Source organism: Mesitornis unicolor, unplaced genomic scaffold (genome assembly GCF_000695765.1).
Source record: "Mesitornis unicolor isolate BGI_N332 unplaced genomic scaffold, ASM69576v1 scaffold12454, whole genome shotgun sequence".
Classification (NCBI taxonomy): domain Eukaryota; kingdom Metazoa; phylum Chordata; class Aves; order Mesitornithiformes; family Mesitornithidae; genus Mesitornis; species Mesitornis unicolor.
This window is the reverse complement of record NW_010179464.1, coordinates 11,437-33,663: the sequence shown is the minus strand read 5'-3', so window position 1 is coordinate 33,663 and position 22,227 is coordinate 11,437. Positions and strand designations below refer to the sequence as shown.

Here is a 22,227-nt window from a genome sequence, read left to right as displayed (position 1 = left end):
AAGTGAAGGCAGTCACTCGCCACTTTCCTACAAGTGGACTGATGCCCAGCCAGTCTCTAAGTAATGTCTGTCTCCCAGACAGTCCCCCTCTCCCCATTTTTAATTGCTGAGCAGGGTGTTATATGGCGTGTAATAGCCTTTTGGTCAATTTGGGTCAGCTGTCAAGGTGGCATACCCTCCCCTCCAAATTATACATTATTTTTTTAATTAGCATCATAATTGGAAGGTAACAAGTTAAATTCAACCCAGTCTTGCAGTTCCTGACCATAAAAATTCCTTTTTCTAGTCTTAAAGATGAGTAAAGTACATTAAAGTTTCTTTTTAACTAATTTGAAGGCGATATTTTCTTGCGTAACAAAGATTTCTTTCCACCCCACACAAACACAATGTAATTGTGTAGCTGTATGTCTAGTAACCAATTTTATCAACTATAACGAGTTCTGTTCCTTAAGCTGGATCGCTATGGTATGTTGCTTTGTGTAAATGTAACTTTATTTAACCATTCAGCAAAGTTGATTTATGCAAGTGGAATAAGAACAAGATAGCTTTTTTAAAAAAGAGAAATAAAAGAAAGCAAATTTATTTCAAAATTTTTATGAATATATCATCAGTACTGTGTGTATAGTAAAGTTAATCTAACCCTTTCTTAGGTCTATGGTGCAGTAAAAGTATCTGAAATACTAAAAAGTGTAGCAACAACTGGTGCTATCTTAATCTGTTTAAGTTGTGGGCATTTTGTGCTTATTCAGCTTCTTAGCATGAGAACTAAGAATTCAGGCATCCTTTAATTGATCACCACTTATTACTTTTATAGATATTGAGGAGATGCAGCAGTTTGATTTATATATATTCCTTTATCTCTGTGCTTATTTTATCTTTTCACAAGGATTAATGACAATTCTGTTGCTTTCACTGATGTTAGAGATCCAGTCCTCCTGCATGTTGTTGTGTAATATAGTTTTTGGCAATGATAAATGAGTTGATGCACTTTGTTATTTTGGGGTTTTTTTTCAGGTTTGCATGCTATAAATTTATTTTGTGGGATAAGGAGAATTTATTAAATGGATTTCTGATGTGCTGTCTGAGCTGTGTATCAGTATGTTCACCTTCCTAATGAAATTTGTAAAGCCATTGGTTTCCAAAAGATGATCCCAGAGGAGCTGGCAGGGATGATTTAGAAACTTTCAGCTCTCCAGAAATATAGTGCTTCTGTCTGCCACTTATAAACAAACATATTTTTCCTTGTGTTGAAAGAGATGTCAAGAGCTCACTTAGCTACTGTGTCTAGGCTGAGAAGGTGCTAGCCTCTGATTGAGGGTTGGTAGGTTTAAGTTGAAGATCATGTTTTCTTAAATCATTGTCACTTGATCCTCAAATAAGCATTTGACTACAGCCAGCATTGTCTTTTCCCAAATACAATAGGAATTTTGAAAAAGTAGGTATTTTGTTTGTTTGTAATTTCTGAATCTAGCCTTCTAGATGTTTCTAGGTGCTGAGAAGCTCTCATTCTCTCTTGTTACTGCAACTGCTCACAGCTTCCCTATTATTCTTATAGTTTTAAATGCAGAGATGTCTGCAATCAGTCAGAAAGTCCTTCATATTTGTCTATAATCCTTCCCCAGAAAAATCCCACAAATGTTTCTCCTGACAGCTGGTCAGTCAGACATGTAACACATCATTGACTGCAGTTTTACAGCTTAAAAGGATTGAATTTTTTTTATTTATTTATTTGGTTATGTATCTGCAATTTTAAATTAGATCGGAGTCTGCACATCAATCAGAGAAGTATGACAGAACCTCCCAGTGTAACAGGAGATCGTGGAGTTCCCTGTTTGAATCCCTACACATGAATATGACACCAGGAGAGAAGAGTCAGGAAGCAGTCAGTTTGCATTGACCTGGTCGTGTCTTTTCTGAAGGAGTCTTGGAAACCCCCACAGGCTGTTGAGAAAATAGCTTTTGAGGCATCGTACACCTCATTTTCCAAGTGGTAGAATGAAGATTCTCGAAGAACTCTTGTAATGGCATTTCTCTTTGATTGCAGTTGAATCTGCCATCATTTTCTGAGTGGTAAATTACAATGGCAGACCGCATTAGTTATTTAAGAAAAAAAAACCAACAAGGTTCACTCATAGCTGAATGCATTAAAAATCACTCATATTTTGTAGCTCCTAATGACTAACACAGGGAAATGATTTGCTGACTTCTTTATATTTTGTGATGTTTTTGTCTGATAAATTGTGTAAGGCATTTCTCTTCTTTGGGCTTTTACTCTGAATGACCAAATGCACACAAATAGTTGCAATCACCAGTTGTTGATTTCAGTTGTTTTTCACCTTAGATTGTTGGGTTTTTTTTACCTATAGGGCTGCTATGAATAACTACTGAGTGGTTTTAAATTGTTTTGCTTTTCTTACTGTCTTAAAATAATCTTTGATTTATTTTTTCTTTCTGTTACAATTTAGGAAGCTATACATTCTGTTTAGAGAGAGGGAAAAAAATTGCAGTCTTTTGATGAAAGGAGGTTTTTGGCCAAAATTTTCAGAATATCCAGTAGAGAAACTGCTGTCTTTTTCAAGAAAATTTAGAAAGACACAATTTTAAAAAAAGATACTAAGCCTTTGATATCTGAAAAAGTCCTCTTAAAAACTTCTCAAATTGGGCATTCAAAGATGAAGGCATCCAAGATCATCAGTTTGTGTTTTTCCTTAAAAAAAACCCCAAACAAACACCATAAACCCAAAGAAAAAAAACCCCAAACAAAACAGCAAAACCCACTGTTTTAGTTTATACTAAACCTAGTAAAAGTTTTAGTCTGCTGGATTGGTCATTACTTCTTTAAGCAATTCTAATTTTATCTTATATATTCATATGAGAAGCCTTTTCATAAACAAGAACTAAAAGTAGTATAAGGATTAATATTTTTAATGTTAATTGCATGGGGAAGAAGCAGCATGTTAAATGTTTGCATGCTTGAAGAACTGTACCTCACATCAGATACAGTATTTAGTTTTTGACCTGACCTGCTGAAAGCTGTAGCTTAATCCACTGCAAAATTTGAATTGAAAGGCTATTTATTTCTTAATGACATATAATATTTTATTTAAAAATGAAAAGATTAAGTGACAAGAATGAAAAGGTAACTGTTAAGTAGGACATATTAAACTTATCTCCATATAAAGTGCTTTTAACAGTGTTTTCACTTTCATTTTTACAGTTTTACATGTTCAAAGTAAGTGTAGAAGTTTTAGTTCTTCACATGGATTAACATGGAGAAAATGAAATTAGTGATCCTTAGTTCATGAGTTGTCATGGAAATGGTTTGGTTTGGCACGATTTTTTGTAGAAAATACTGTCCACATTATTCCTGAATGATCCCAAGAACAAGCTATGGGAATGCTGCACTGTGGCTCAGGATTGGCATGAAAGAGCCACGCACAGCAAGACTCTCATTAATTGCTGACAATTCTGTTCCCGTCACAAGAAGAAAAAAAAACATCCTGTCTTTTTAGCATTAATCTTCTGTGTTGCATTTTCATTATCTACTTGTATAAAACAAAATCATGTTTTTTCCAAGCTGTCTTTATAATGTTAGTTGCTGATGATTAAAGACAAGATTTACTGTGATTGCTTGAAAAGTATTTATTACAAACAACAAGAAGAACAAAAAAAGGTTCACTTTTCAGAGTTGAATGCTTTAAACAGAGGAAATAATGAAATATAAACACTGCAGAGCTATTTTACCAGTGTAAAAATAGCTTAAGAAGAAATACAACCTTTTAAATGGTGAAGGTTGCCAGAGAATTGTGTTGGTAACCAAACAAAATTTTGTTTCCTGCAACAGAAATCAGCCTATTTACTGTTTTCCAGATTTGCTTGGGGTTTTTTTAGAATAAACATCCGACTTCTGCAATGTATGTATCAGTCCAAAAAGCTAAGGAAACTTCCCTGGTGATTTTCAGGTTGGTTGACTGTATGACACAGTATTGCTTTTCAGGAGAAAGGTAACTGACTTACCTGTGGCCAGATGACCTCAGTAGGCTTAGGTCATGGTCAAGTGAAACTTTGTCTTCTGCCGTGACTGTAAATTCCAGAAAAAAGTTAAAATTGTGTTCAGGCTTGGGTGAATTGTTGGTTTGGAATAGGAAGCAGCGAAGGACAAGAGCATTTCTGTAACCACTGGGTTAGCCTCTAAAATGCCAAAGAGGAGCAGAGGGCAGGCGGCACTGCAGTCTGAGACAACTATTGAAAAAAGATTGGGATGTTGTGAAGGTTGTGAAGAATGTCTGATTTTTACCAAAATAGCTGTCTGCGTGGTTTGCCATTTTGCCTTTTCCAGATCTTTTATATGCAGTATTGAACTGGTAAAATGATTATCTAATTTTGGTGAATATTGGGAATAGCTGACCTTGCTTTAAATGATACATATGTGAGATATATATGATTTGGATGGTTGCAGAATTCCTGCATATCCTGCATATAAAGATTCCATATCCTACCTCTATCAATCATAAACCATATCTATTCCTTCTACGTTTTCTCTCTCTGACAAGTGTAGTGACTCACAGTCCTTAGTACTGTGTCGATACACATAGATTTGTTTTTTGTCTTTTCTGTGCTGTTATTGTACCGTAAAAATAAACTAGTTTGACACCAAAGAAAGAGAAATCACAAGATAAACCAAGAAGGATTAAAATAAAATTGGTCATATATGTGCTAATTAGTCTAATAAGAGTGAACTATCATGAAGGTTAATTGTACCACTCTAAAATGACATTGCATTTAACCTGCATATACTTTTGGAGTCTTTGCTAGAAGACAGCAGTCCTTTCTAACACTGTGGTTTTTTTCTTTTAAACATGTATTTTTATTGCTCATTATGTCACAGAAGTTCTTTAGCTTAATTTTAATGCTACTGAATTCGTGATACTGCATAAGTGTTGTTGGGCACGTCTGTTTGCTTTTATGTTTTCTATCTCAAAGGTTGACTGGATGTATTTCCTATAAAAGAAACAGGGCTTCCAGTTAATATGCAGTTCTAGAAAAGTAAGTGACTAGACAGTTTTGTAGTATTACTTGGAAGTCTCAGAAGGGCACTTCTCATATGAGTAGACTAATGGATCACATAAGTGAACATTTACAGTGAAACTGAGCATTACAATATTTTATCTAATATATGTTTATACTTGCTAATTCTTAGTCTAGCTGCATGAGAAAGCCTGTAGCTCCTTTTTAAAAAACACATGCCATATGTGGTGTTTTATACAATGTGTTTTGATGTGTGTGGGGTTTTTTGATTCAAGTGTATATTTTTATACATATATGATTTTTTGGATACAAGTTATTCCTTGCATATTAACAAAATTAAGTTGTGCACCTATTTAATAGCAATATTTTGCAGCTAGGTGTCTTAAACCTAGGTGTCCTAATCTGTAAGGTGTATTAAAGGAATTATCTGTGTGCAGCTCCTGGTTTAGTGATCTTTGAGGTAAGCAAACATTAAGTTAAAGTACCATTTGTCGTGAGCCGTGTTTGAGAGAAAAATTGCTCTTGCAGCTATATGTTGGAATTTGGGCCTAAACAATAAGTGTTTTTTAAATCCAATTTAAAAAACTAAATGCATACTTCATGGAAATAGTGATGGGTATTCTTTTGTTGTCAGCATCCGCAAGAGCATTTATATGCTGAGCTAGCAGCTCAGAATCAATCATGGTGTGGATTTATTATTTAATTTATTTTATAGGGTTGTGATTTTACAGCATGGATTTACTCTGCTGGATTATATTGTTTTCATATAATCTTCCTGTTCTGCTTAGAATCTGCATTTTCTACAGAAAGAGTAGTGTGAACTGATATTTCCCTAAAATTAAAGTAGAAATTGCCAGGATGGTGGCATTTTTTTGTTTTTGTTTTTAAAGCTCTAATGTAGTAGTTTCTGTTAGAATGTAAAAATAACATGACAGAATTAGTTTTGGTGGAATTTCCTGTTTTTTAATTTATGGCCATTACCTCTTCTGTCAGTGGGCGCTACTAAGAGTCTGGTTCCCTCCCAGCAGGTCATGTCAATAAGATCTCTATAGGCTTTCTCCTCCAGGCTGAATCCCAGCTCTCTCAGCCTCTCCTCATGTGAGAGATGCTCCAGTCTCTTAAGCACCTTTGTGGTCCTGTGGCTATATTCTGTTTTGGTTTCTTTCCTGTGAAATGGAGTTCATGGAGATGGCGTATGATAGAAACCAAGCATGGTAGTTGGGGATTACTGGGAGATTTGTTACAAATGTTCACTCATTCTCGGCACTAAAATATGTGATATGAGGGAGACGTTAACTTTAAATCTTGCCAGTCAATCTGAGGAATCATTTCCAGCATCTACAGAGAATTAAATTTCTAAGATATAGATATACCTAGAACATAAAAGTCCTAACAACTTATTATTAAAGCTCAGCCTGGAGGCAGTTTATACAAATTTTGTGTACTTACCTCATGTTTCTCAGTTATTGTGGAGGTGAATGAGTGGTTCCAAAATACTGCATCTAAAGTTTCTGGTCTTACTTGCATGAAGATTTTTTTTTTGTAGCTGAAGTTGTTTTTTTAAAAAATTTATATACTGTAATAATTTATATAAATTTTGAAAGTTGATTTAAACTTTGGGCAGGAGTTTGCCGCTGGAAATAAAGTTTACACCAGAATTGTACAATGTATTTTGATTTAAAATATATCTTTGTCTATGTTCTATGCCTGAGGTTTTCACACCCAAAATCGACAATTCCAATTTCCATCTTTTCTTGTATCTTTAAGTGAAATATGAGCATTGGTATCAAGTTTTTCTGAGTTTCATGTAGTGAAAGTTATTTTGGAAGGTGCAAGGCTAATGATAATTCTTGCATAATAGAAGGCTCTGAAATCCAGCAGAAGCTGGCATTTATTTTGAGACTTCTGCTTAACCTTATAATTAAAAACTGTTAGCACTGTGTGAATTATGAAATACAGAATGACAGATGTACTTCTTTCCCATGAGGTGAAGGGAGACATGATGTACTATCAACCCCTGTTGTATCCTAGAGGTGTGATTATCTTACTGAAAATACATTGCCTGGAATTAATTTACTGTTATTATTTAAAGTCAGTAGTGTTTCGGGATGCAAATTTCTTTTCTTATGAGGAGAAAATTCTGTGTATATCATTTTAACCAGTTGGTTTGCAGAGATTAATTTCTGAATTATGAATACAGAATATGAGTCCTTAAATTAGGAGGAAATAGAGAATGTGATCAGAAGTTAATAAAACTGTTAGAATGTTGTTACATATTAAACTTGCTATAAAGGTAAAGCAGGATTCCACTCTATTCTTTGCATTGATAACGGAGAAAATTTGAGAGGATTACTACCATCATACCATCCTTAAAGTGATTGAGTGCGATGCTGCAATGAGTGTTGGAATATGCTGTAGAGCAGCAGAATCTGAATCTGATGTGCACTGTAGATAGTGATGTCTCTTCTCTTAGCCTTGTACTACTGCTTGTAGGCAGTAACTCAGCAAAAGGCATAATGGCAGTGGTGAGACTAGTTTTTGATATTGATGGTGTGTTTTTTTGACAATAATGCCAAAAGTTCACTCTCAATTATTTTTTTAATAGTATATTTTCAATAAAGAAAAAAAAAATCGGGTTTAGAGAACCTTTCACTACTTGACTTGTGGACTTTTAAGTTTTGTTATCTTTCTACTTGTTTCTATTTTTCTGTTAGGGATATAATATATTTATTCAAAAACATAGAGATTTTTTTCTACTTATATTTAATTTCTCTTAACCCAGAAAATCTGTGTAGGTGTGCTTCATCCTCTAATTTTAAGCCCACTGTCAGTGTCCCAAATAAAGTAATCCATGTTAAGAACTGGACATTATTTAAAGCATAATCATGATAGAGAATGTGTTGCTGTCAACCTCACATCCCTTGAGAGATGTGACAAGGGAGAAGATTCACACTGTGCCTACCTGAATATGTGAAAGAACTGTGGCTATCGAAAATCCACACTGAAGGATGAATTGGAGAATGGAAATCAGTTAAACGATGCTGAAACTTGGTAAAGTGCTTGAGTGTGATAGAAGCTGATACTGTCCGTATTGGCCGAGAATCTCAGTGGGGTGTCTTAGCTAACTTATCCACAACCACAGAAAATACAATGTTGTAGGAGAGCTCAAAGGCACAAAAATGGGATCTCAGAAGTTTTCCTTGACAGTGTCTCAGATGTTAATTAAGATGGGGCAGACAGGCCCAGAAAATCAGAAGTGATAATGTGATCTTCCCATCATCTACCATTAAGTAGTCTGAGCCTGTGATTTTCAGTCAGAAATCTCTGCTTGCCGCCCTGCAGTTCTCAAGCTCTTAAACCTTTTATTAAATATACAGGAAAAAAGAGAGAAGCATTTCAAATGTGAAGTGTTAAGTATAGCCTTCATTTTAACTCTTAACTCATTTCTTTTCCTTATGCTTTAGGGAGTTCTTAAAAAGAAAAAATCATGTTAAGCGTTTCTTTAGGTCAACATTAGAGATGATATCTGTCCTTTTTTGGAAGGAAAAAAAAAGTTACTTAAGGCAGGCTTTAGCTGCGGCTGCTGCTGCTGGGACTTAAGCTTCCTTCCTTGGAAACAAATACATGGAGGTGAAACCTCAAAAAAAATAGGGAAAATATAAATTACATCTCTTGTGCTGACTTTTACTGGCTGTGAATGATTAATGCAAAATATTTTTAAAAAATATTTTAAAACTGGCTCCAAGATTTGGCATATTTCTACTAGAGATACTGCTGCAGCTATAGTTTTAGCTGTTGACTTACATTGCTATCAGAAAAGAAACCATTCACTGAGAATGGTTAAACAGAGAAAACCAAGTAGAAAATATTAGAGAAAATATGGAAAGAGTATGGAAATATTGAGGCAATAAAAGAATGTAAATCTTGTTACTTTGAAATCAAATATAGCTTTAGGTTGCAATTTATTAATTAGTAAACATAGTTAGTATTCAACGCTCATAATTTCTTTTGTATTTGGAAGTAGGCCAGTGGAAAAAACTTGCAGTGAGGCACAAAGATAATGGCATCTAAAATTTTTTTCCACTGAATCTACTGTAATATAACATCCTGCTTCTGCTGTTATATTTGTATTTACTTCAGTAACAGTGGGTTATACAGGATTGTTTTTTTTCCTTCATTACTCCCCACATAGAGGACCACAGATTGGTAGGAATCCACTTTTCATCACAGACTTGCAAGCTTGAGATTGATTAAAATATGCAGTTACTGCTGTTAAATAAAATCTGTCCATATGATATTTTAAAAATATTCTAAAAATTATTAGCTCCTGATGTCCTTTTTCAAGGTATTATCCAGGGAACACTTAAATTACTAGGAACTTGACCAATAAGAGTAATTGCTCATCATCTTATAACTGAAGAAAATTAGCGGCTGGGCTTGGCAGAAGTAGCTTTTTCACTGATGAGGAATCCAGAATACAATGTTCTGAGCCTTCTCGGCTCCTCCTTTCTTCTTCTTTTCCAGCCATATGGATCTTAGTCCTATAGAAGCTTCATATATGTGTGGTAGACTAGCCATGTTGGTGTTTTTGGTAAGAGAGACGAGACTATGATCCTGTTTTTTATTTGTGTGCTCTGTTGCAACATACAGATCAAAATTTAAACGAGACCATGGGAAAATACATTCCCTCACTTTTACGTTATTTAATGATAGTATAAATCCAAGTAGAGAACAGAGCACAGTGACTAAAGCCTAATGCTGTTTAAATGGGAGGAGAGACCTGATTGGAGAGGAGTTGATCTGTGGACTCCTCTGTGAGTGACCCTGTAGTACACTAAAGTGCACTACATAGGTGCTGATTTGATTTAGATGTCCCTTGGGGATAAATGGTATTGAAAAGTTTGCTTTATTGGTAATTCAATGGAATGATTATACAAGTCAGGTCTGAGCTACAATTCTTTTGCTCTTCTGTGAAGTCTGATATGGCTATATTTGTTACTTGTACTAGATAATTAATTTTACCCCATTTTTTTCTAAGAAGGTGAAAAAGATGCATAGTTTCCAAAGGCTTTTATAATTTAGTGTTTAAATACTTTTACTAAGGAAAAGCTACTCAGGTAAAGGAAGTTCCACTTTCACGTTTGTGTTCTACTTCCTATTAAGTGAAAAATAACTATGGGATTAATCAAGTAAGGTTGATTGGCAGTTACTTCTCTATTTGTCAATATATTGTCAGCTTTTTGGAATATGATTTGGAATGCAGCCTTTTAACTCCTTTGTAACTTTCGTGCTGTCTTGTAATGCTGCTCATTAAGAGCAATTAACCTTAAGCAGAATAAGCTGTTGAGAATATATTCCTTTCTTTCTCCCTGAAAGTATAGCAAAGATTTACACAATTAAAATTAACTTTTGAGAAGAGGCTTTTCAAGCTTAAAGGGCCTAAACAACCATTCCATAAATGTAGAGGAGAAAACATGAACAGATTTAGGAAAACATAACTGCTATATAGTAGCAGCACTTCAATGCACATTTATTGTAGACTGTCAAGAGCATAGTAAAATTACAGAGTTTAGCGCTCTGGAAACTGTAGGTGTTTTTCAGAAATGTTTTTATACAAGGCATATTATGAAGGAGAGGAAAACATCACGTGTCGCTGTGTGCTGCATAGAAATTTCTAGTATGTGTTTCTTCCAGACAGTTTGAATCTCCAGTTCCTCTTTAGTAAGAATTGCTCCTTCAGCTTCTGCTGGGTATTTAAGAAGTTTTGAAGCTGAGCAAACCATAGAAATCCTGACACTGAAATACTCTGTCAATAATATTTTATGTTTAGTTGTGATTCTAGTCTGGCTGTTATATTTCCTCTTTTCCTATTTGTCTTAGGTTGGGGCAGAGAGGTTGGAGTGTGTGTGGTGAGGGACAGTGTCACAGAAGTATTCATTGTGTGTTACTCCTTATCAGTAGAATAGGAACATTAAACTCAGTCCTTCTGATAGAAATTCAATTTTAGGATTAGCAAGTGGAAAATAAACTTTTATTATATACAGGTCATCACTTAGTATCATATCTGTTTCCAAGCAGGAGCCCACATATTAAATCTTTTATCTTAGTTGTAATTAAAACTTCAGTGAAAGCATAATATGATGATCAAGGTAGGTTCAGAGTTACTTTGTATTAAAGAAAGACTTTAAAAGTAATGTGAATATTAGCAGGTAACTATCCCAGTATGATGTGGGAACTTATTGACAGAAGTACCCGAGGGAGGTTATTAAGTTTTGTATCCTTGTTTAGAAAAGAGGGAGGACTGCCTAAACAAGGTAGTAATTTGTATAAACATGGGGCGGAAAAGCAAAAAGAAAGCTCAGGAATTGGGACCATCAAGGTTTGTCATGAGGTGAGAATCAGTCAGGCAGCAAGAGCAGCAGTGAGCAGAGAGCACTGCTGAGAGAGTTACTTCAGCCACTGAGTTTAAAAAGAGTTTAAAAAGGAGTGGAGTGATGATGATGATGATGATGATGGTGATGATGTTTCTGTGGTTTTCCTCCAGTTAAAATTTCAAGAGCTTTTAAAGATGCCTGTATTTTGCTTCTAGAACATTCCTGTTGTCAACCATACTTGTAGTATTAGCTCCACCTTTGTTCAAATGGTTTCAAAGCTTCCTTTTTGTTCGCTTTTGTCAAAACCAAGAGTTCCAGTTGTATTAGACGCTTTACCAAACATCTGCAATAATACTTTCTTTAATTAGATATTTGAAACTAATGAAATTTTGCTATCACTTTTGTTGTTGGTCAGGATTTCACCTTGTATAGAGAACATGTATTGTTGTTAACTTTCTATATTGTGCATTGAAATGGTAGACTAATGGCTATTCTCAAACTGCTTTTATTTAAGGTGTGGAGGAGAGCCACTAATGACACGTGCATAGTTCTTAACTCTACAGAAAATAAACTGAATGATGTGGTAGTGAAATGTTCTTCAAAGCAGCTTATCATCGAAGTAGTAATTTTTTTTAAATACAGCTTGTAGGAAATGTGATTAGGATGAAGTACATAAAATTCATGAAAATTCCTTTAGTTATAAAGTAAAATATGGGTGAAGAAATCTCACTTTTCCTTTTTGATTTTGTAGCTTGCACGTGCAGTGGACATGCAAATATTTGTCACATGCAAACAGGAAAATGTTTCTGCACAACTAAGGGAATCAAAGGAGACCAGTGTCAACTGTGAGTACAATTAAATGTAGCCCAAAGTTACTACAATTCATGAGTAGTGTATAATTACTTTTTTCCTGGTTTTGTTTTGCTTTTGGATTTTGTGATTGACCTGACAACGTTTTAGTGATGAATCTAGTGTTCCCTACATTTCTTAGGAAGTTTCAGTATTACTTAGGCTTTTGTTGAAGAATTACATCACAAATATTAGTATTTTGCAGACACTACATATTTAAAAAATATCATGTAAAAAGAAGTAACTGAAGATTTACCTGTATTTGTCCTCAGGATTTTTAGAATTTTTCTAAGTAAAAAAAAAAAAATCTGCAAAATTGGTAATTATATTTAGTACATTTGTCACATATCTTTATCAGAACCTACAATGATTAGTTGTTTAGAGTTTTGGAAACATGCTAAGATGCACAGTGTTTTAGAGTTTTCCTTATCATTAAAGATAGAACAGAGGAATGTGTAGACCTGCCATGAAAAGTACAATTAGATATCTTGTTTTGTACTGGAATAGCTTGTGGGTTTTTTTTAGAGGAAGAGCTTACAACTTAAGATAGAGACAGTCAAATGGGAAGACTGAGAACAAGGAACTATTGGAGTAACTTGTCAAGTAGGAGAACTAACACATTCAAGTTAACTATGAATTGCCTTATATTTAGAGATGTTTCTTTCAGTTTATTCTATCCTGTACATTGCATTATCCAACAGGAACCTTATTCCTTTAACTGTTACAGTTATTTTAAGTAGTATCTGGCCCCAAAATTGTCTTAGTACTGTTTGGAATGGGAGAAAAAGCTTAAACACAGCCTTTTCCTCTCTAGGAGAGAGAGGTGCCAGAAGGTTACGCTCTGCCTGCCACGAGGCATAATCTTCCACTGGATTTGTGGATTCATCTTTGATATACTTAATGAACTGGCTTGAGTCCTACCCTTAACACTTTGTTTGATAAATAGTTAAGAAGCAAAAGTACCTGCTGCAGAGGCTATGTGTATATTCATGAGAGCGAGCTGTGGTGGCAGGTACAGTGTTTCAGTGGTACCTCTGGGACTTTTTGTCTCGCTAACTGGTGACTCAAGATGACTCAGATTAGGACTAAAGGATGAATTTTTATCATGACAACAGTTTAAGCATGATAATACCTTTAAACTCCTAATTAAGTCTTCACTGAGAAGTTGTTTGTTTCATCATCTTTGTGTCCATACACTTAATCAGTTCGAGATGGTAATGGGTGGCTTGATTACCAGTGTGCTGCAGACATATGTTGATGTCATTCTACCTATTTACAAAGAATGGGAAAAAAAAAGGTCTACTCCTCTAAGGATCATAACACTCAAACTGCGGAAAACAATTCCTTTTCTCATAACTCCAATCCTCTACTAACTACCATTCAGTTTAAGGCTCTCTTTATAGACCTTTTCCCCTGTCTGTATTTCACATACCTATTTTGCTGTTGTTTTCCCTTTGTCTTGTGTCTGTTTTGTCATAATTTTCTCCACTTTAATTTGGAACTTCTGTCTCATACAGTTGGTTGTGAGGTTGTTTGTAATCTGGGTGTTCCTGCTCCGGCAGGGGGATTGGACTAGATCTTTTGAGGTCCCTTCCAATCCCTAACGTTCTGTGATTCTGTGGTTGTGCTGCTCATCCATATCACTCTGCTCTCCTGAGTTTGTCTGTCATCAAAAGTTCTTTTATCCCATTTACTGAACTAGAAAAGAAGAGTTTGTTCTGGTGGTGGATTTTCCTGTCCTGGTCAAGAATTACAGTAATTCCACAAAATGGAGAAATCAAAGATTTGAATTTTTGACTTTTCAAGAGTCAACTTAAAATTACAATTTCAGACTGAAGGTCTCTGGTTTTCTCACGTATAATATGGCCACCTTCCTAGATTCTTATGTAGACCAAAGACTTATCCAGGGCAAGGTGTGTTAAAGCATTTGGTATTCCAAATGGTTTATTTTGGATAAAATAAACTGCACAGACCAGCCACTTTCAAACTGTTTCTGGCTGTGATCACATTTCAGATTGTGAACTTCACATCTGTTGGGTTCATAGACACAAATATTAACATAAAAATTGAATTTCTGTTTTTTAAGTCCTTTCCTAACTCTGTTCTTAAAAAAAACAACAAAAAAACCAAACCAAACAAACAAAAAACCAAAAAAGGTGATGTACACTATCTTGTTTATGACAGCACATGTAGAAAGACACCAATTCCAGTTATAGACACTTGGAATGTGTTAGGAGACTATCTAGAATAAAATTTCAGTACTGGAGACTCACTGTTAAGATCACTGGATATCCTGAGGAAAGCTGATCTCCACAGATTGAGAGTTTTAGTACATGTCATCAGATGACACACCTAGGATTTGTCGTTTTACTCTGATGCTTCGTTTGGGAGAGTGATCCATTCATGTATGGATGTTTCAGATGAATTTTGTTTGTTATTTCCCTTAGAACATCAGGAGATGAATAACATAAAAAATAGGTCACACCTGAATGAATCCAGTTCCGTGCTGCCACCTAATTTGTAAACTTCATGTGAAGAATGTGAACCTGATCAGACTCATATTTAAAAAAAATAGAAAACTATTTTCTCTGTAACAATTATCCTTACACTCAAAACCTGTTTTGAAAGTATCCTATTATATTATGAAAATACATACACAGTAGTTATCCAGAAGATAAGGATTATTTTAAAGCAGCGAAATGCTTTACTTGTTTTTATTACTTTATTATATTCTGCATAAATCATCTGGAACTTGATTTGAAGTGTGAATACTGTTCTCCGTAGCTCTGGATAAAAGTTGTTTTTTGGCCACTTGTTAGATAGGTTTTTGTGCAGTCTCAGCAGCAAACCTATAACCCTGTGATTTCTAAAATAAGGATTTCTGTGAAAAGTCCAAATTCTGTTTGGTGTGAAAGTTAGATTTATATTCCTGTCAAGAATCCTATTGATTAGACAGTCATAGCTATGGGCCTTTATGTTATCTCCCTTCCTCCACCTCTTCTTCCTCCTCTCTGATGCTTTTATATCTGCTCCTCATGTGCAGTACACACCGTGCCTGGGGGGCAGAGTTTTTAGTAAGTCAAGGACACTTTACAAACCTTCTTGGTTTTTGTTTTTTTTTCTTTCTATCTTTTTCTGCTCCCTAGCTTCAGAACAGCTTGTAATTTGTGGCTTTATGTAGAATCTTTTTTTTGTGTAATTTTTTTAGTATACCTGTCTCTGTTACATTAATTTCTGAGTTGTGTTGTTGGACAGCATGAAGAACAGTGACATTTAAAATCAAAATTGTTTGAAAGCAGCTTTGAGCATACTTTTACATTTTATTTTACAATGTTTCTTTAATGACACATGATCACATTTTTTCCTAGAAGTATTTTTGTTTCCCCTCAAGTAGGTAGCTTCAGTTAGTAAAAACCTTTAAATACTCTCCTAATCTGATTAGAATGGTTTCATTATTCAAAGTGACCAGACTAGAAAATGATAAGAACTGATACAAATAAAAATACATAGATTCTTTTTTCCCCTCTTTTAATTTTAATGACCAGATGTGCCATTGATAGTAACAGGAAAATCAAATGGACTTAAAACATATCTTAGGTGAAAGCTATTACTTTAATGTAGTTTTATTTAATTTCCTGTAATACTTGCTAGCTGCTCATTTTATTCCCTCATAGGATTTTGTCTACAGTTTTTAAAGTTTGAATAGGTTTTGGTGTATCCAATGCAGGATTATATACACAAATAAATTTTCAGGAATAGTCCTATGGAAATGTAAGGAATATGCAAAGGGGATGTTCCCATTTCACATTCTGATATTAAATGAGATAAATTTTACTGCATGCAAGGAAGAAAAATATGAAAATTGCAGAATTAGCTGAGCAGTTAAATCATTATTTGAGAAGTGTCAGTATGTCTGGGCTCTTCCAAGAGACAACCTTCACCTGGACATGTGTCTGTAGCTTCTGTCAACCTTTGTACATCTGGACAAATTATGAGCATCTGGAAAAGTTACAGGGTTACAAACGCTTGGTGGAAATAAGGTTTCATAGTGATTTTTTCAAATTGTCAGGTTTTACAGGATGTCCTATAGCATTTATTGCACTGTGCTTCCCAGTTACTGCCATTGCTCTAGTTGTGGGGGAAGGAAATCAATCTCTATTGTTAAGTACTTCCCAGTGTGGTAGATTTTAGGCTGTTGGATCTGTCTTGTTGGTATTGAAGCTGTATTGGCGAATGATGGGCAGGTTAGAGATCATGTTAGTGTATCTAAGTTCCCAGGCATAAATCAGAATAATAATAATTTTATGTAACTGGGAAACATTCAAATGTTGAGAACATTTGCTGTGCTGTGTAGAAAAAGAAATACCAAAAAACCATGTAAGAACTAAGCGAAAAACTGAGCTTCAAGACTTCTGTAATGAAGAACTACTAGGTGGAAATAAAATATTGAGATGGGGGGGGGAAATCTTAATTTTAATATATTTCATAGTATATTTTATGTAGTTGTAAGAAGGATAAATTTAAGAGTATAAAATGTATAGATGAGGATATTCTGGAATGAAAAAGTACTATTTTGCTAATTTTCATTCTAATAAGTATTCAGACTATTCATTTCTTAGTCATACTGTTACTTCTTCTGAAATGGTCGAAGAAATACTATTGCATTTATAGCTATATACCCTGTTTTTTTGGTAAAATCTTCAGTGTATTGAAGCTTTAAAAAGCTATTTAATAATGTAAGGATCTGCGCATAAGTAATAAACCCTTATTGATAGACTGATTTACATAAGAATAAGATTTTAAAATATCCAGCTGTTCTCTTCTATATCATTCCCCTTCACAGAATGGTGTCATTCCTCTTAATGGGCGGAAAGGCAGGTAAAAATACACTGAGTTATGAGTCAAATTCACCATTCTATTGATATCACTGCAACTTTATTTGCTGATAACAGAGTAAAGCTGTTCCCCGTTTTTTCCACTCACAGCTCTGCTTTCTGCTTTCCAGTAGGGCAAAAATTGACAGCAGTTGCATAACAAATTCACTTTATTAGAACTTCCCTTATGAAAGACATGCATACACAACAACATCCCCCCCCCCCCAACACCCAAAACAAACATGAACAACACAGGGAGATCCTAGTTGCTGAAAGTCTAATATTAAAGTCACTATTGAAGAACTTTTTTAGCTGATTCAATACTAGTTACTATGGTGATCTGTGCTTTTCTAAAATGAAATATAAAAGTATAATATTTAATGTTTTAAAGTACTAGAGGAAATGTATTTCAGTTTTTTCTTTTCTTTTCAAGATTTGTTTTCCATTTTTCTGTCATTTGGTTATATTCTATCGCTAGTTTTACATATGTGGTTGAACTTGATGTGGTGTGTTCTCTCCTTATTCACACTGAGTGCAGTCCTTGAGTTTTCCATTTAACTGAAAACTTTGACGTGCCTATGCATGTTACTCCCTTTGCTATGTTCTTTCAAGGAGAATTCCAGCAAAATCTGATGTGTAGATCTATGTGGATTTAGTGACTGCCTCTGTTCTTATTTAACTGCCTGAAAATTTTAGCTTCCTTCTCTAAGGATAGGTTCAAGCCCTCAGCTAGTTCTCAAAGAGCTAGATTGCTAGGTTGCTAAGGAGAACAATAAAATAAAACTCCCACTTCAATATTAAATAGATGTTTTAAATGTACTAATCTTCTGCTCTACATGTAGTAATTATTGCCAGATTTATAAAAGACTTGAGATGCTTTTCTTTAATTCTTGTTTCTGGCATCAATAATTTTTTGCTTAAATTGCAGCTTTCATATGTCTAATATCAAAGCTTCAGAACGTGACCCAAATGCACTCTAATGGCTTGAACGCTCAGAAGGCAAATATCAGGAACTCGAAACATATGAAATAGTTTTTAATCTAAAATTTGAAGGAGAAACAACTTTTATAGTTTGCAGTGGGCCTTGTGCAGTATTTTTTAAATGGGTTTTGGCAGTCTTGTATATCACTATTGGCCTTTCTGTTGGTTTTTTCATACTGCAGTAGGCTTGCCCTCTCTTCTTTGGTATATTCAGTATATGATATGTAAAGTTCATGAGGCTCTCTGGGATCTTTCAGAGTTGCAGGCACTCTGTAAATGTGAAACATCACTTTTTGTAAGCACTGTTACCTTGCAAACTTACATTTTATTCAAGAAATTGCCCAACTTCGTAAAAATGGAGAAGAACTGGAGTTTAAATGTTCTTGTTTCTAGAAGGCAGTTTTATCAGTGAAGAAATGAGGAGCTAATGGCTGAGGGAGCAGCTGCAAACACTTAGCCAGGAGCTTTGAGCATTGGCACTTTATTGTGGGTCAGTTGTGAATGTGTTAAATCTGGAGAACACTGCAATATTGATATTGCAATGTGAAACTAGTTGTGTTAGCAGGAAGGCTCTTGTCAAGAGCTGCATTAAAAATGGCACATGTAATTTTCTTAGGTGCTTCAATGAAATATGCCTTTTATCTTTGAATTCACTACTAATTGGAAAATGGGGAACAGTTTGGGCATGAGGGTTTCTCTTCCATGGGAATAAAGTAATGTTGCTGTTGGCTTCTTAGTTGGGCTCTTCCATAATTGGCTGTATGCACATATATAAGTGTATGGCTTCTGATTTGGTAAGCTCACCAGAGCAGAATCTACTCACTGCTGAGTTTCAGTTGTTCTCTGAGGTTTTTTTTATATTCATTATTTCCTCTCCAGGCTACCTCCAAAAATGCAAACCGCAGAGCAAAACAGATTTTCTTTACAACTTTCCAGACACTCCTGGCTATAAAATAGGAATGTGAGCAGCGTACCTGTCTCTTGTGTCCAGCTGGTTTATGTTTGTATTTGTACTGGATATAGATTTGATTAAGTAATGTCTCTTGTATTTCCTATTTGGAAAATATATGCTGCTGGATTTTCTTTCAAAATAAATGAATCTAAATACTTTGATTTTAAAAATTGTCCTTCCTGTGCCAGGTCCATGTCATTCTGTGATTTGCATTTGAATAATCTGTTTTGCTTAGGGCAGGATATATCAATGAAGTGGTGGAAGAGGGCAGGCTGCCCAAGTCTTTCACAGATGGCATGCCAATGAGACCAGTTTTGAATTCTAGTGCTAAGGATGTGTCTGTTATAAAGCAAACCTCTTCTGTGAGAAGTGCTAATAATTTCTAGTGCTAAGTGTTGCTGTAGTGCTGATTGTATAAAGAAGTATAGGTAAGGTAATTTTTCTAGGTGTTATTTTTATCGTAATAGAGTAGCACAGCTGACAAGAACAGACACTTTTGCAAGTTCTTTAGGTCTGAAATAGACCCATAAAGATTTAAAGCTAAATACAAGCTGAAGACAATTATTCTGCCTTTAATTATGTATGTACAAAGTCTGGACTGGGATGAATTTAGGAGTGGGAGTGATGCTAATGGTTACTCTCATATAGGGAAAAGAGAAACAGGGATAGCCTGTGCCAAATGCAGGAATTACTGGGAAGTGGAGAGGAAGGAAGGTTATGACTGCCATAAAACTGCTTTATTATTGAGTCTGATTTTTTTGTTACCCAGCAATGTTGTGACCTTAGCTTCTGTGCTTGTTTTTAGAAAGCATTTGGGAGGTTTTGAGGCTGTTCCCATACAGCTAAGAAGGGGGTGAAAGACCTTGTGGGTTGGGTTGGCTTTACATCTCACCTTTACACCTCACTTTAAAGCAGAATTGCACAGGTCTGCGTAGCACCATGCTTCATCTTAGTCTTAGACAGGGTCACAGTCAGTTGCAAAGACTTACAATTTGAGGGTTTTTTCCCACAGTTCAAGCTCTTGACAATGATGTCAGGGCTGTGCTGCATAGGCACCTAGGTGAAGGCACCTGGGAAGGCTCCTCCGTGGCCAGGACTAGAACTACAGTTAAGAGCTAGCAAGGCCAAGGCTTATGAGAAATAATAGAAGCCAAAATTTGTATGGACAACTCTTCTTATAAAGCAACCTTCCCAGTGGGAGAAGTGCAGGCAGTAACACTGTCTCTTGGAACTGCTTCTTTGAGAAGATGTAAAATGTGCCTGGAGCATGTCTCATAAAGCAGACATCATAAAATGTTCAGGTTCTGGAAAAAACTTGTAGGAGGTTGCTGACAATGGAGACAAGCTTCTTCTCAACAGGCAGTTCTACCAGCCAGTTCTCTCTCCTAATCTGCATGAACCAAATACTTCCATGGTCTATTCTTTCTGTCCAGATAAAATACTGGGGTCTCCACAAATCATAAATACATCCAGTTTGAGTATCATTGTCACTAACTCTGTTAACCATTAATATAATTACTCTGTTCTTTTCATGCTGCTGTAGTTGGATTATAAACTGTCATTTTTCATGGGAGTCATAATTACTCTCACAGATCATAAATTGTCATGTATAGAATAACATCTGTGAATTGCTCTACCAGAGTACATTTTACTACTCCTTCTTAATGAACTTCTGTGCCTTGATACAGCCAGACACTATGTGCCTGACCTGTTTTAAGTCTTCAGTATTCACTATACCTGCTGTCAGGTTCCAGCTCTTTTTTCAGATACAGCTTGTCCACCTGCTGTCCTGTATGTCTCACACTTGTCTGGTGAATATTGTGATCCATCCGTTTCTGTCCAGAGAAACTGTCTGCACACCTAAGGCGAGTAGATGGTTTCGATCTGTAACTCCCAGTCATGCGAAACCCTCCTTGGCCAATGTACAGGTAGCTTAGAAACTCGCCATCTGTGTTGTCCCTAGGCACCTAACTGCAACCCGTTTGCTGTTTGGGCAGTTGTGGTGGTCAGTCTGGATTTGGGCATTCTACTCAAGGAATAGGGCACCTAACAATTTGGTGGTGAGATAAGAAACATTGCAGCAGATATGTCTCTTCATGGATCTGGGCTCTGATCCATTCTGTTTTGATGCTTTTCTTGTCCCATTGCATCCCTTTTAAGGAGACAGTGAAGTTGGAGTCTTCTCCCTAGGTAGTTGTCCCTCTTTGAAGTACAGACTTTTACACCATAAATTTAACTCTTGCAAATTGTTTTTTAAGAGTTATAAAGATGTTGTCATTGAGATTTTGAAAAGAATAAGCTAACACGGAATCCTCTTCCTAACTCAAAACCCCACTTAAATTTTTAAAAATTAAAATATTTGCTGCAAAAAGGGGAGCATAAATAACAGAGACTTCCAGTGGAGCATGAAGTCATTTGGGCCTTCCTACTGCTCTGGTTAGAGACAAGGGATTCTCTTTGTAGAAGGAAAAGAAAGTAATTGCTGGCTTTTCTGGTTACTCATCCTGCTGTCATCAGAGAAAAATAAAATCAGCTGAGTTGTGACTGACAAAACCAGATTTTTGAGGGAGCTCTTTTAAAAAATTCTAATATATATTGCCATATCGTAACTGATTAAATTCAATGGATGCTATGTTATAGTAACAACCCTCTGCATCACTATTATTATTGCTGGCTGCTGCTACCAGAGTCAGCTTTGGACAATTAACTATGGAGCAGAAGGGAGGAAAGTCATATTTCCTTTGTGAAAGGGGAATGTTTAAGGAGATTTTTTTTCAAAAACTTTTTAACACTCCTACAAAACTTTATGGAGGACAAAACATTTCAAGGTGAGCATCTTCCAGAAAAGAATGCCGCTAGTAGACTTTTTAATGAGCCTTTTCTCTAGGACAGAGAATTTGATGTATGATTATTTTTGCCTTCATGAAACACAAACACCAGTCAGCTTTAGTATATGTATGCGTTTGGGAAATCAGTGCTATCAGAGTGATTTTAATATTTTGGTCTTCCTAAGGTGATCTTGGCTCGTATATGAGATACAGATCAGCCTTAAAAATGGTTTATCAAAATTTTATGTATCATTATTGGTCTTTGTGCTGGAGAAGAGCCAAGGAGGAGAAACAGAGTTTCCTGATGTACCCCCATCCTTGCTGTTGCTTACAGTCCATAT

At 35.5% G+C, this 22,227-nt stretch overlaps 1 protein-coding gene across 1 annotated transcript in view; it reads left to right on the top strand.

The window, feature by feature from the left end:
• Window positions 1-21,663, top strand: part of LOC104539309 (attractin-like protein 1) — a gene marked incomplete at both ends in the record, with an annotated part of 60,591 nt that extends 38,928 nt beyond the window's left edge. Inside the window, 2 exon segments of the mRNA XM_010182794.1 lie at window positions 12,154-12,247; window positions 21,597-21,663. Coding sequence (XP_010181096.1) covers window positions 12,154-12,247; window positions 21,597-21,663 — 161 coding nt within the window.
• Between the last annotated feature and the right edge of the window lie 564 nt (window positions 21,664-22,227).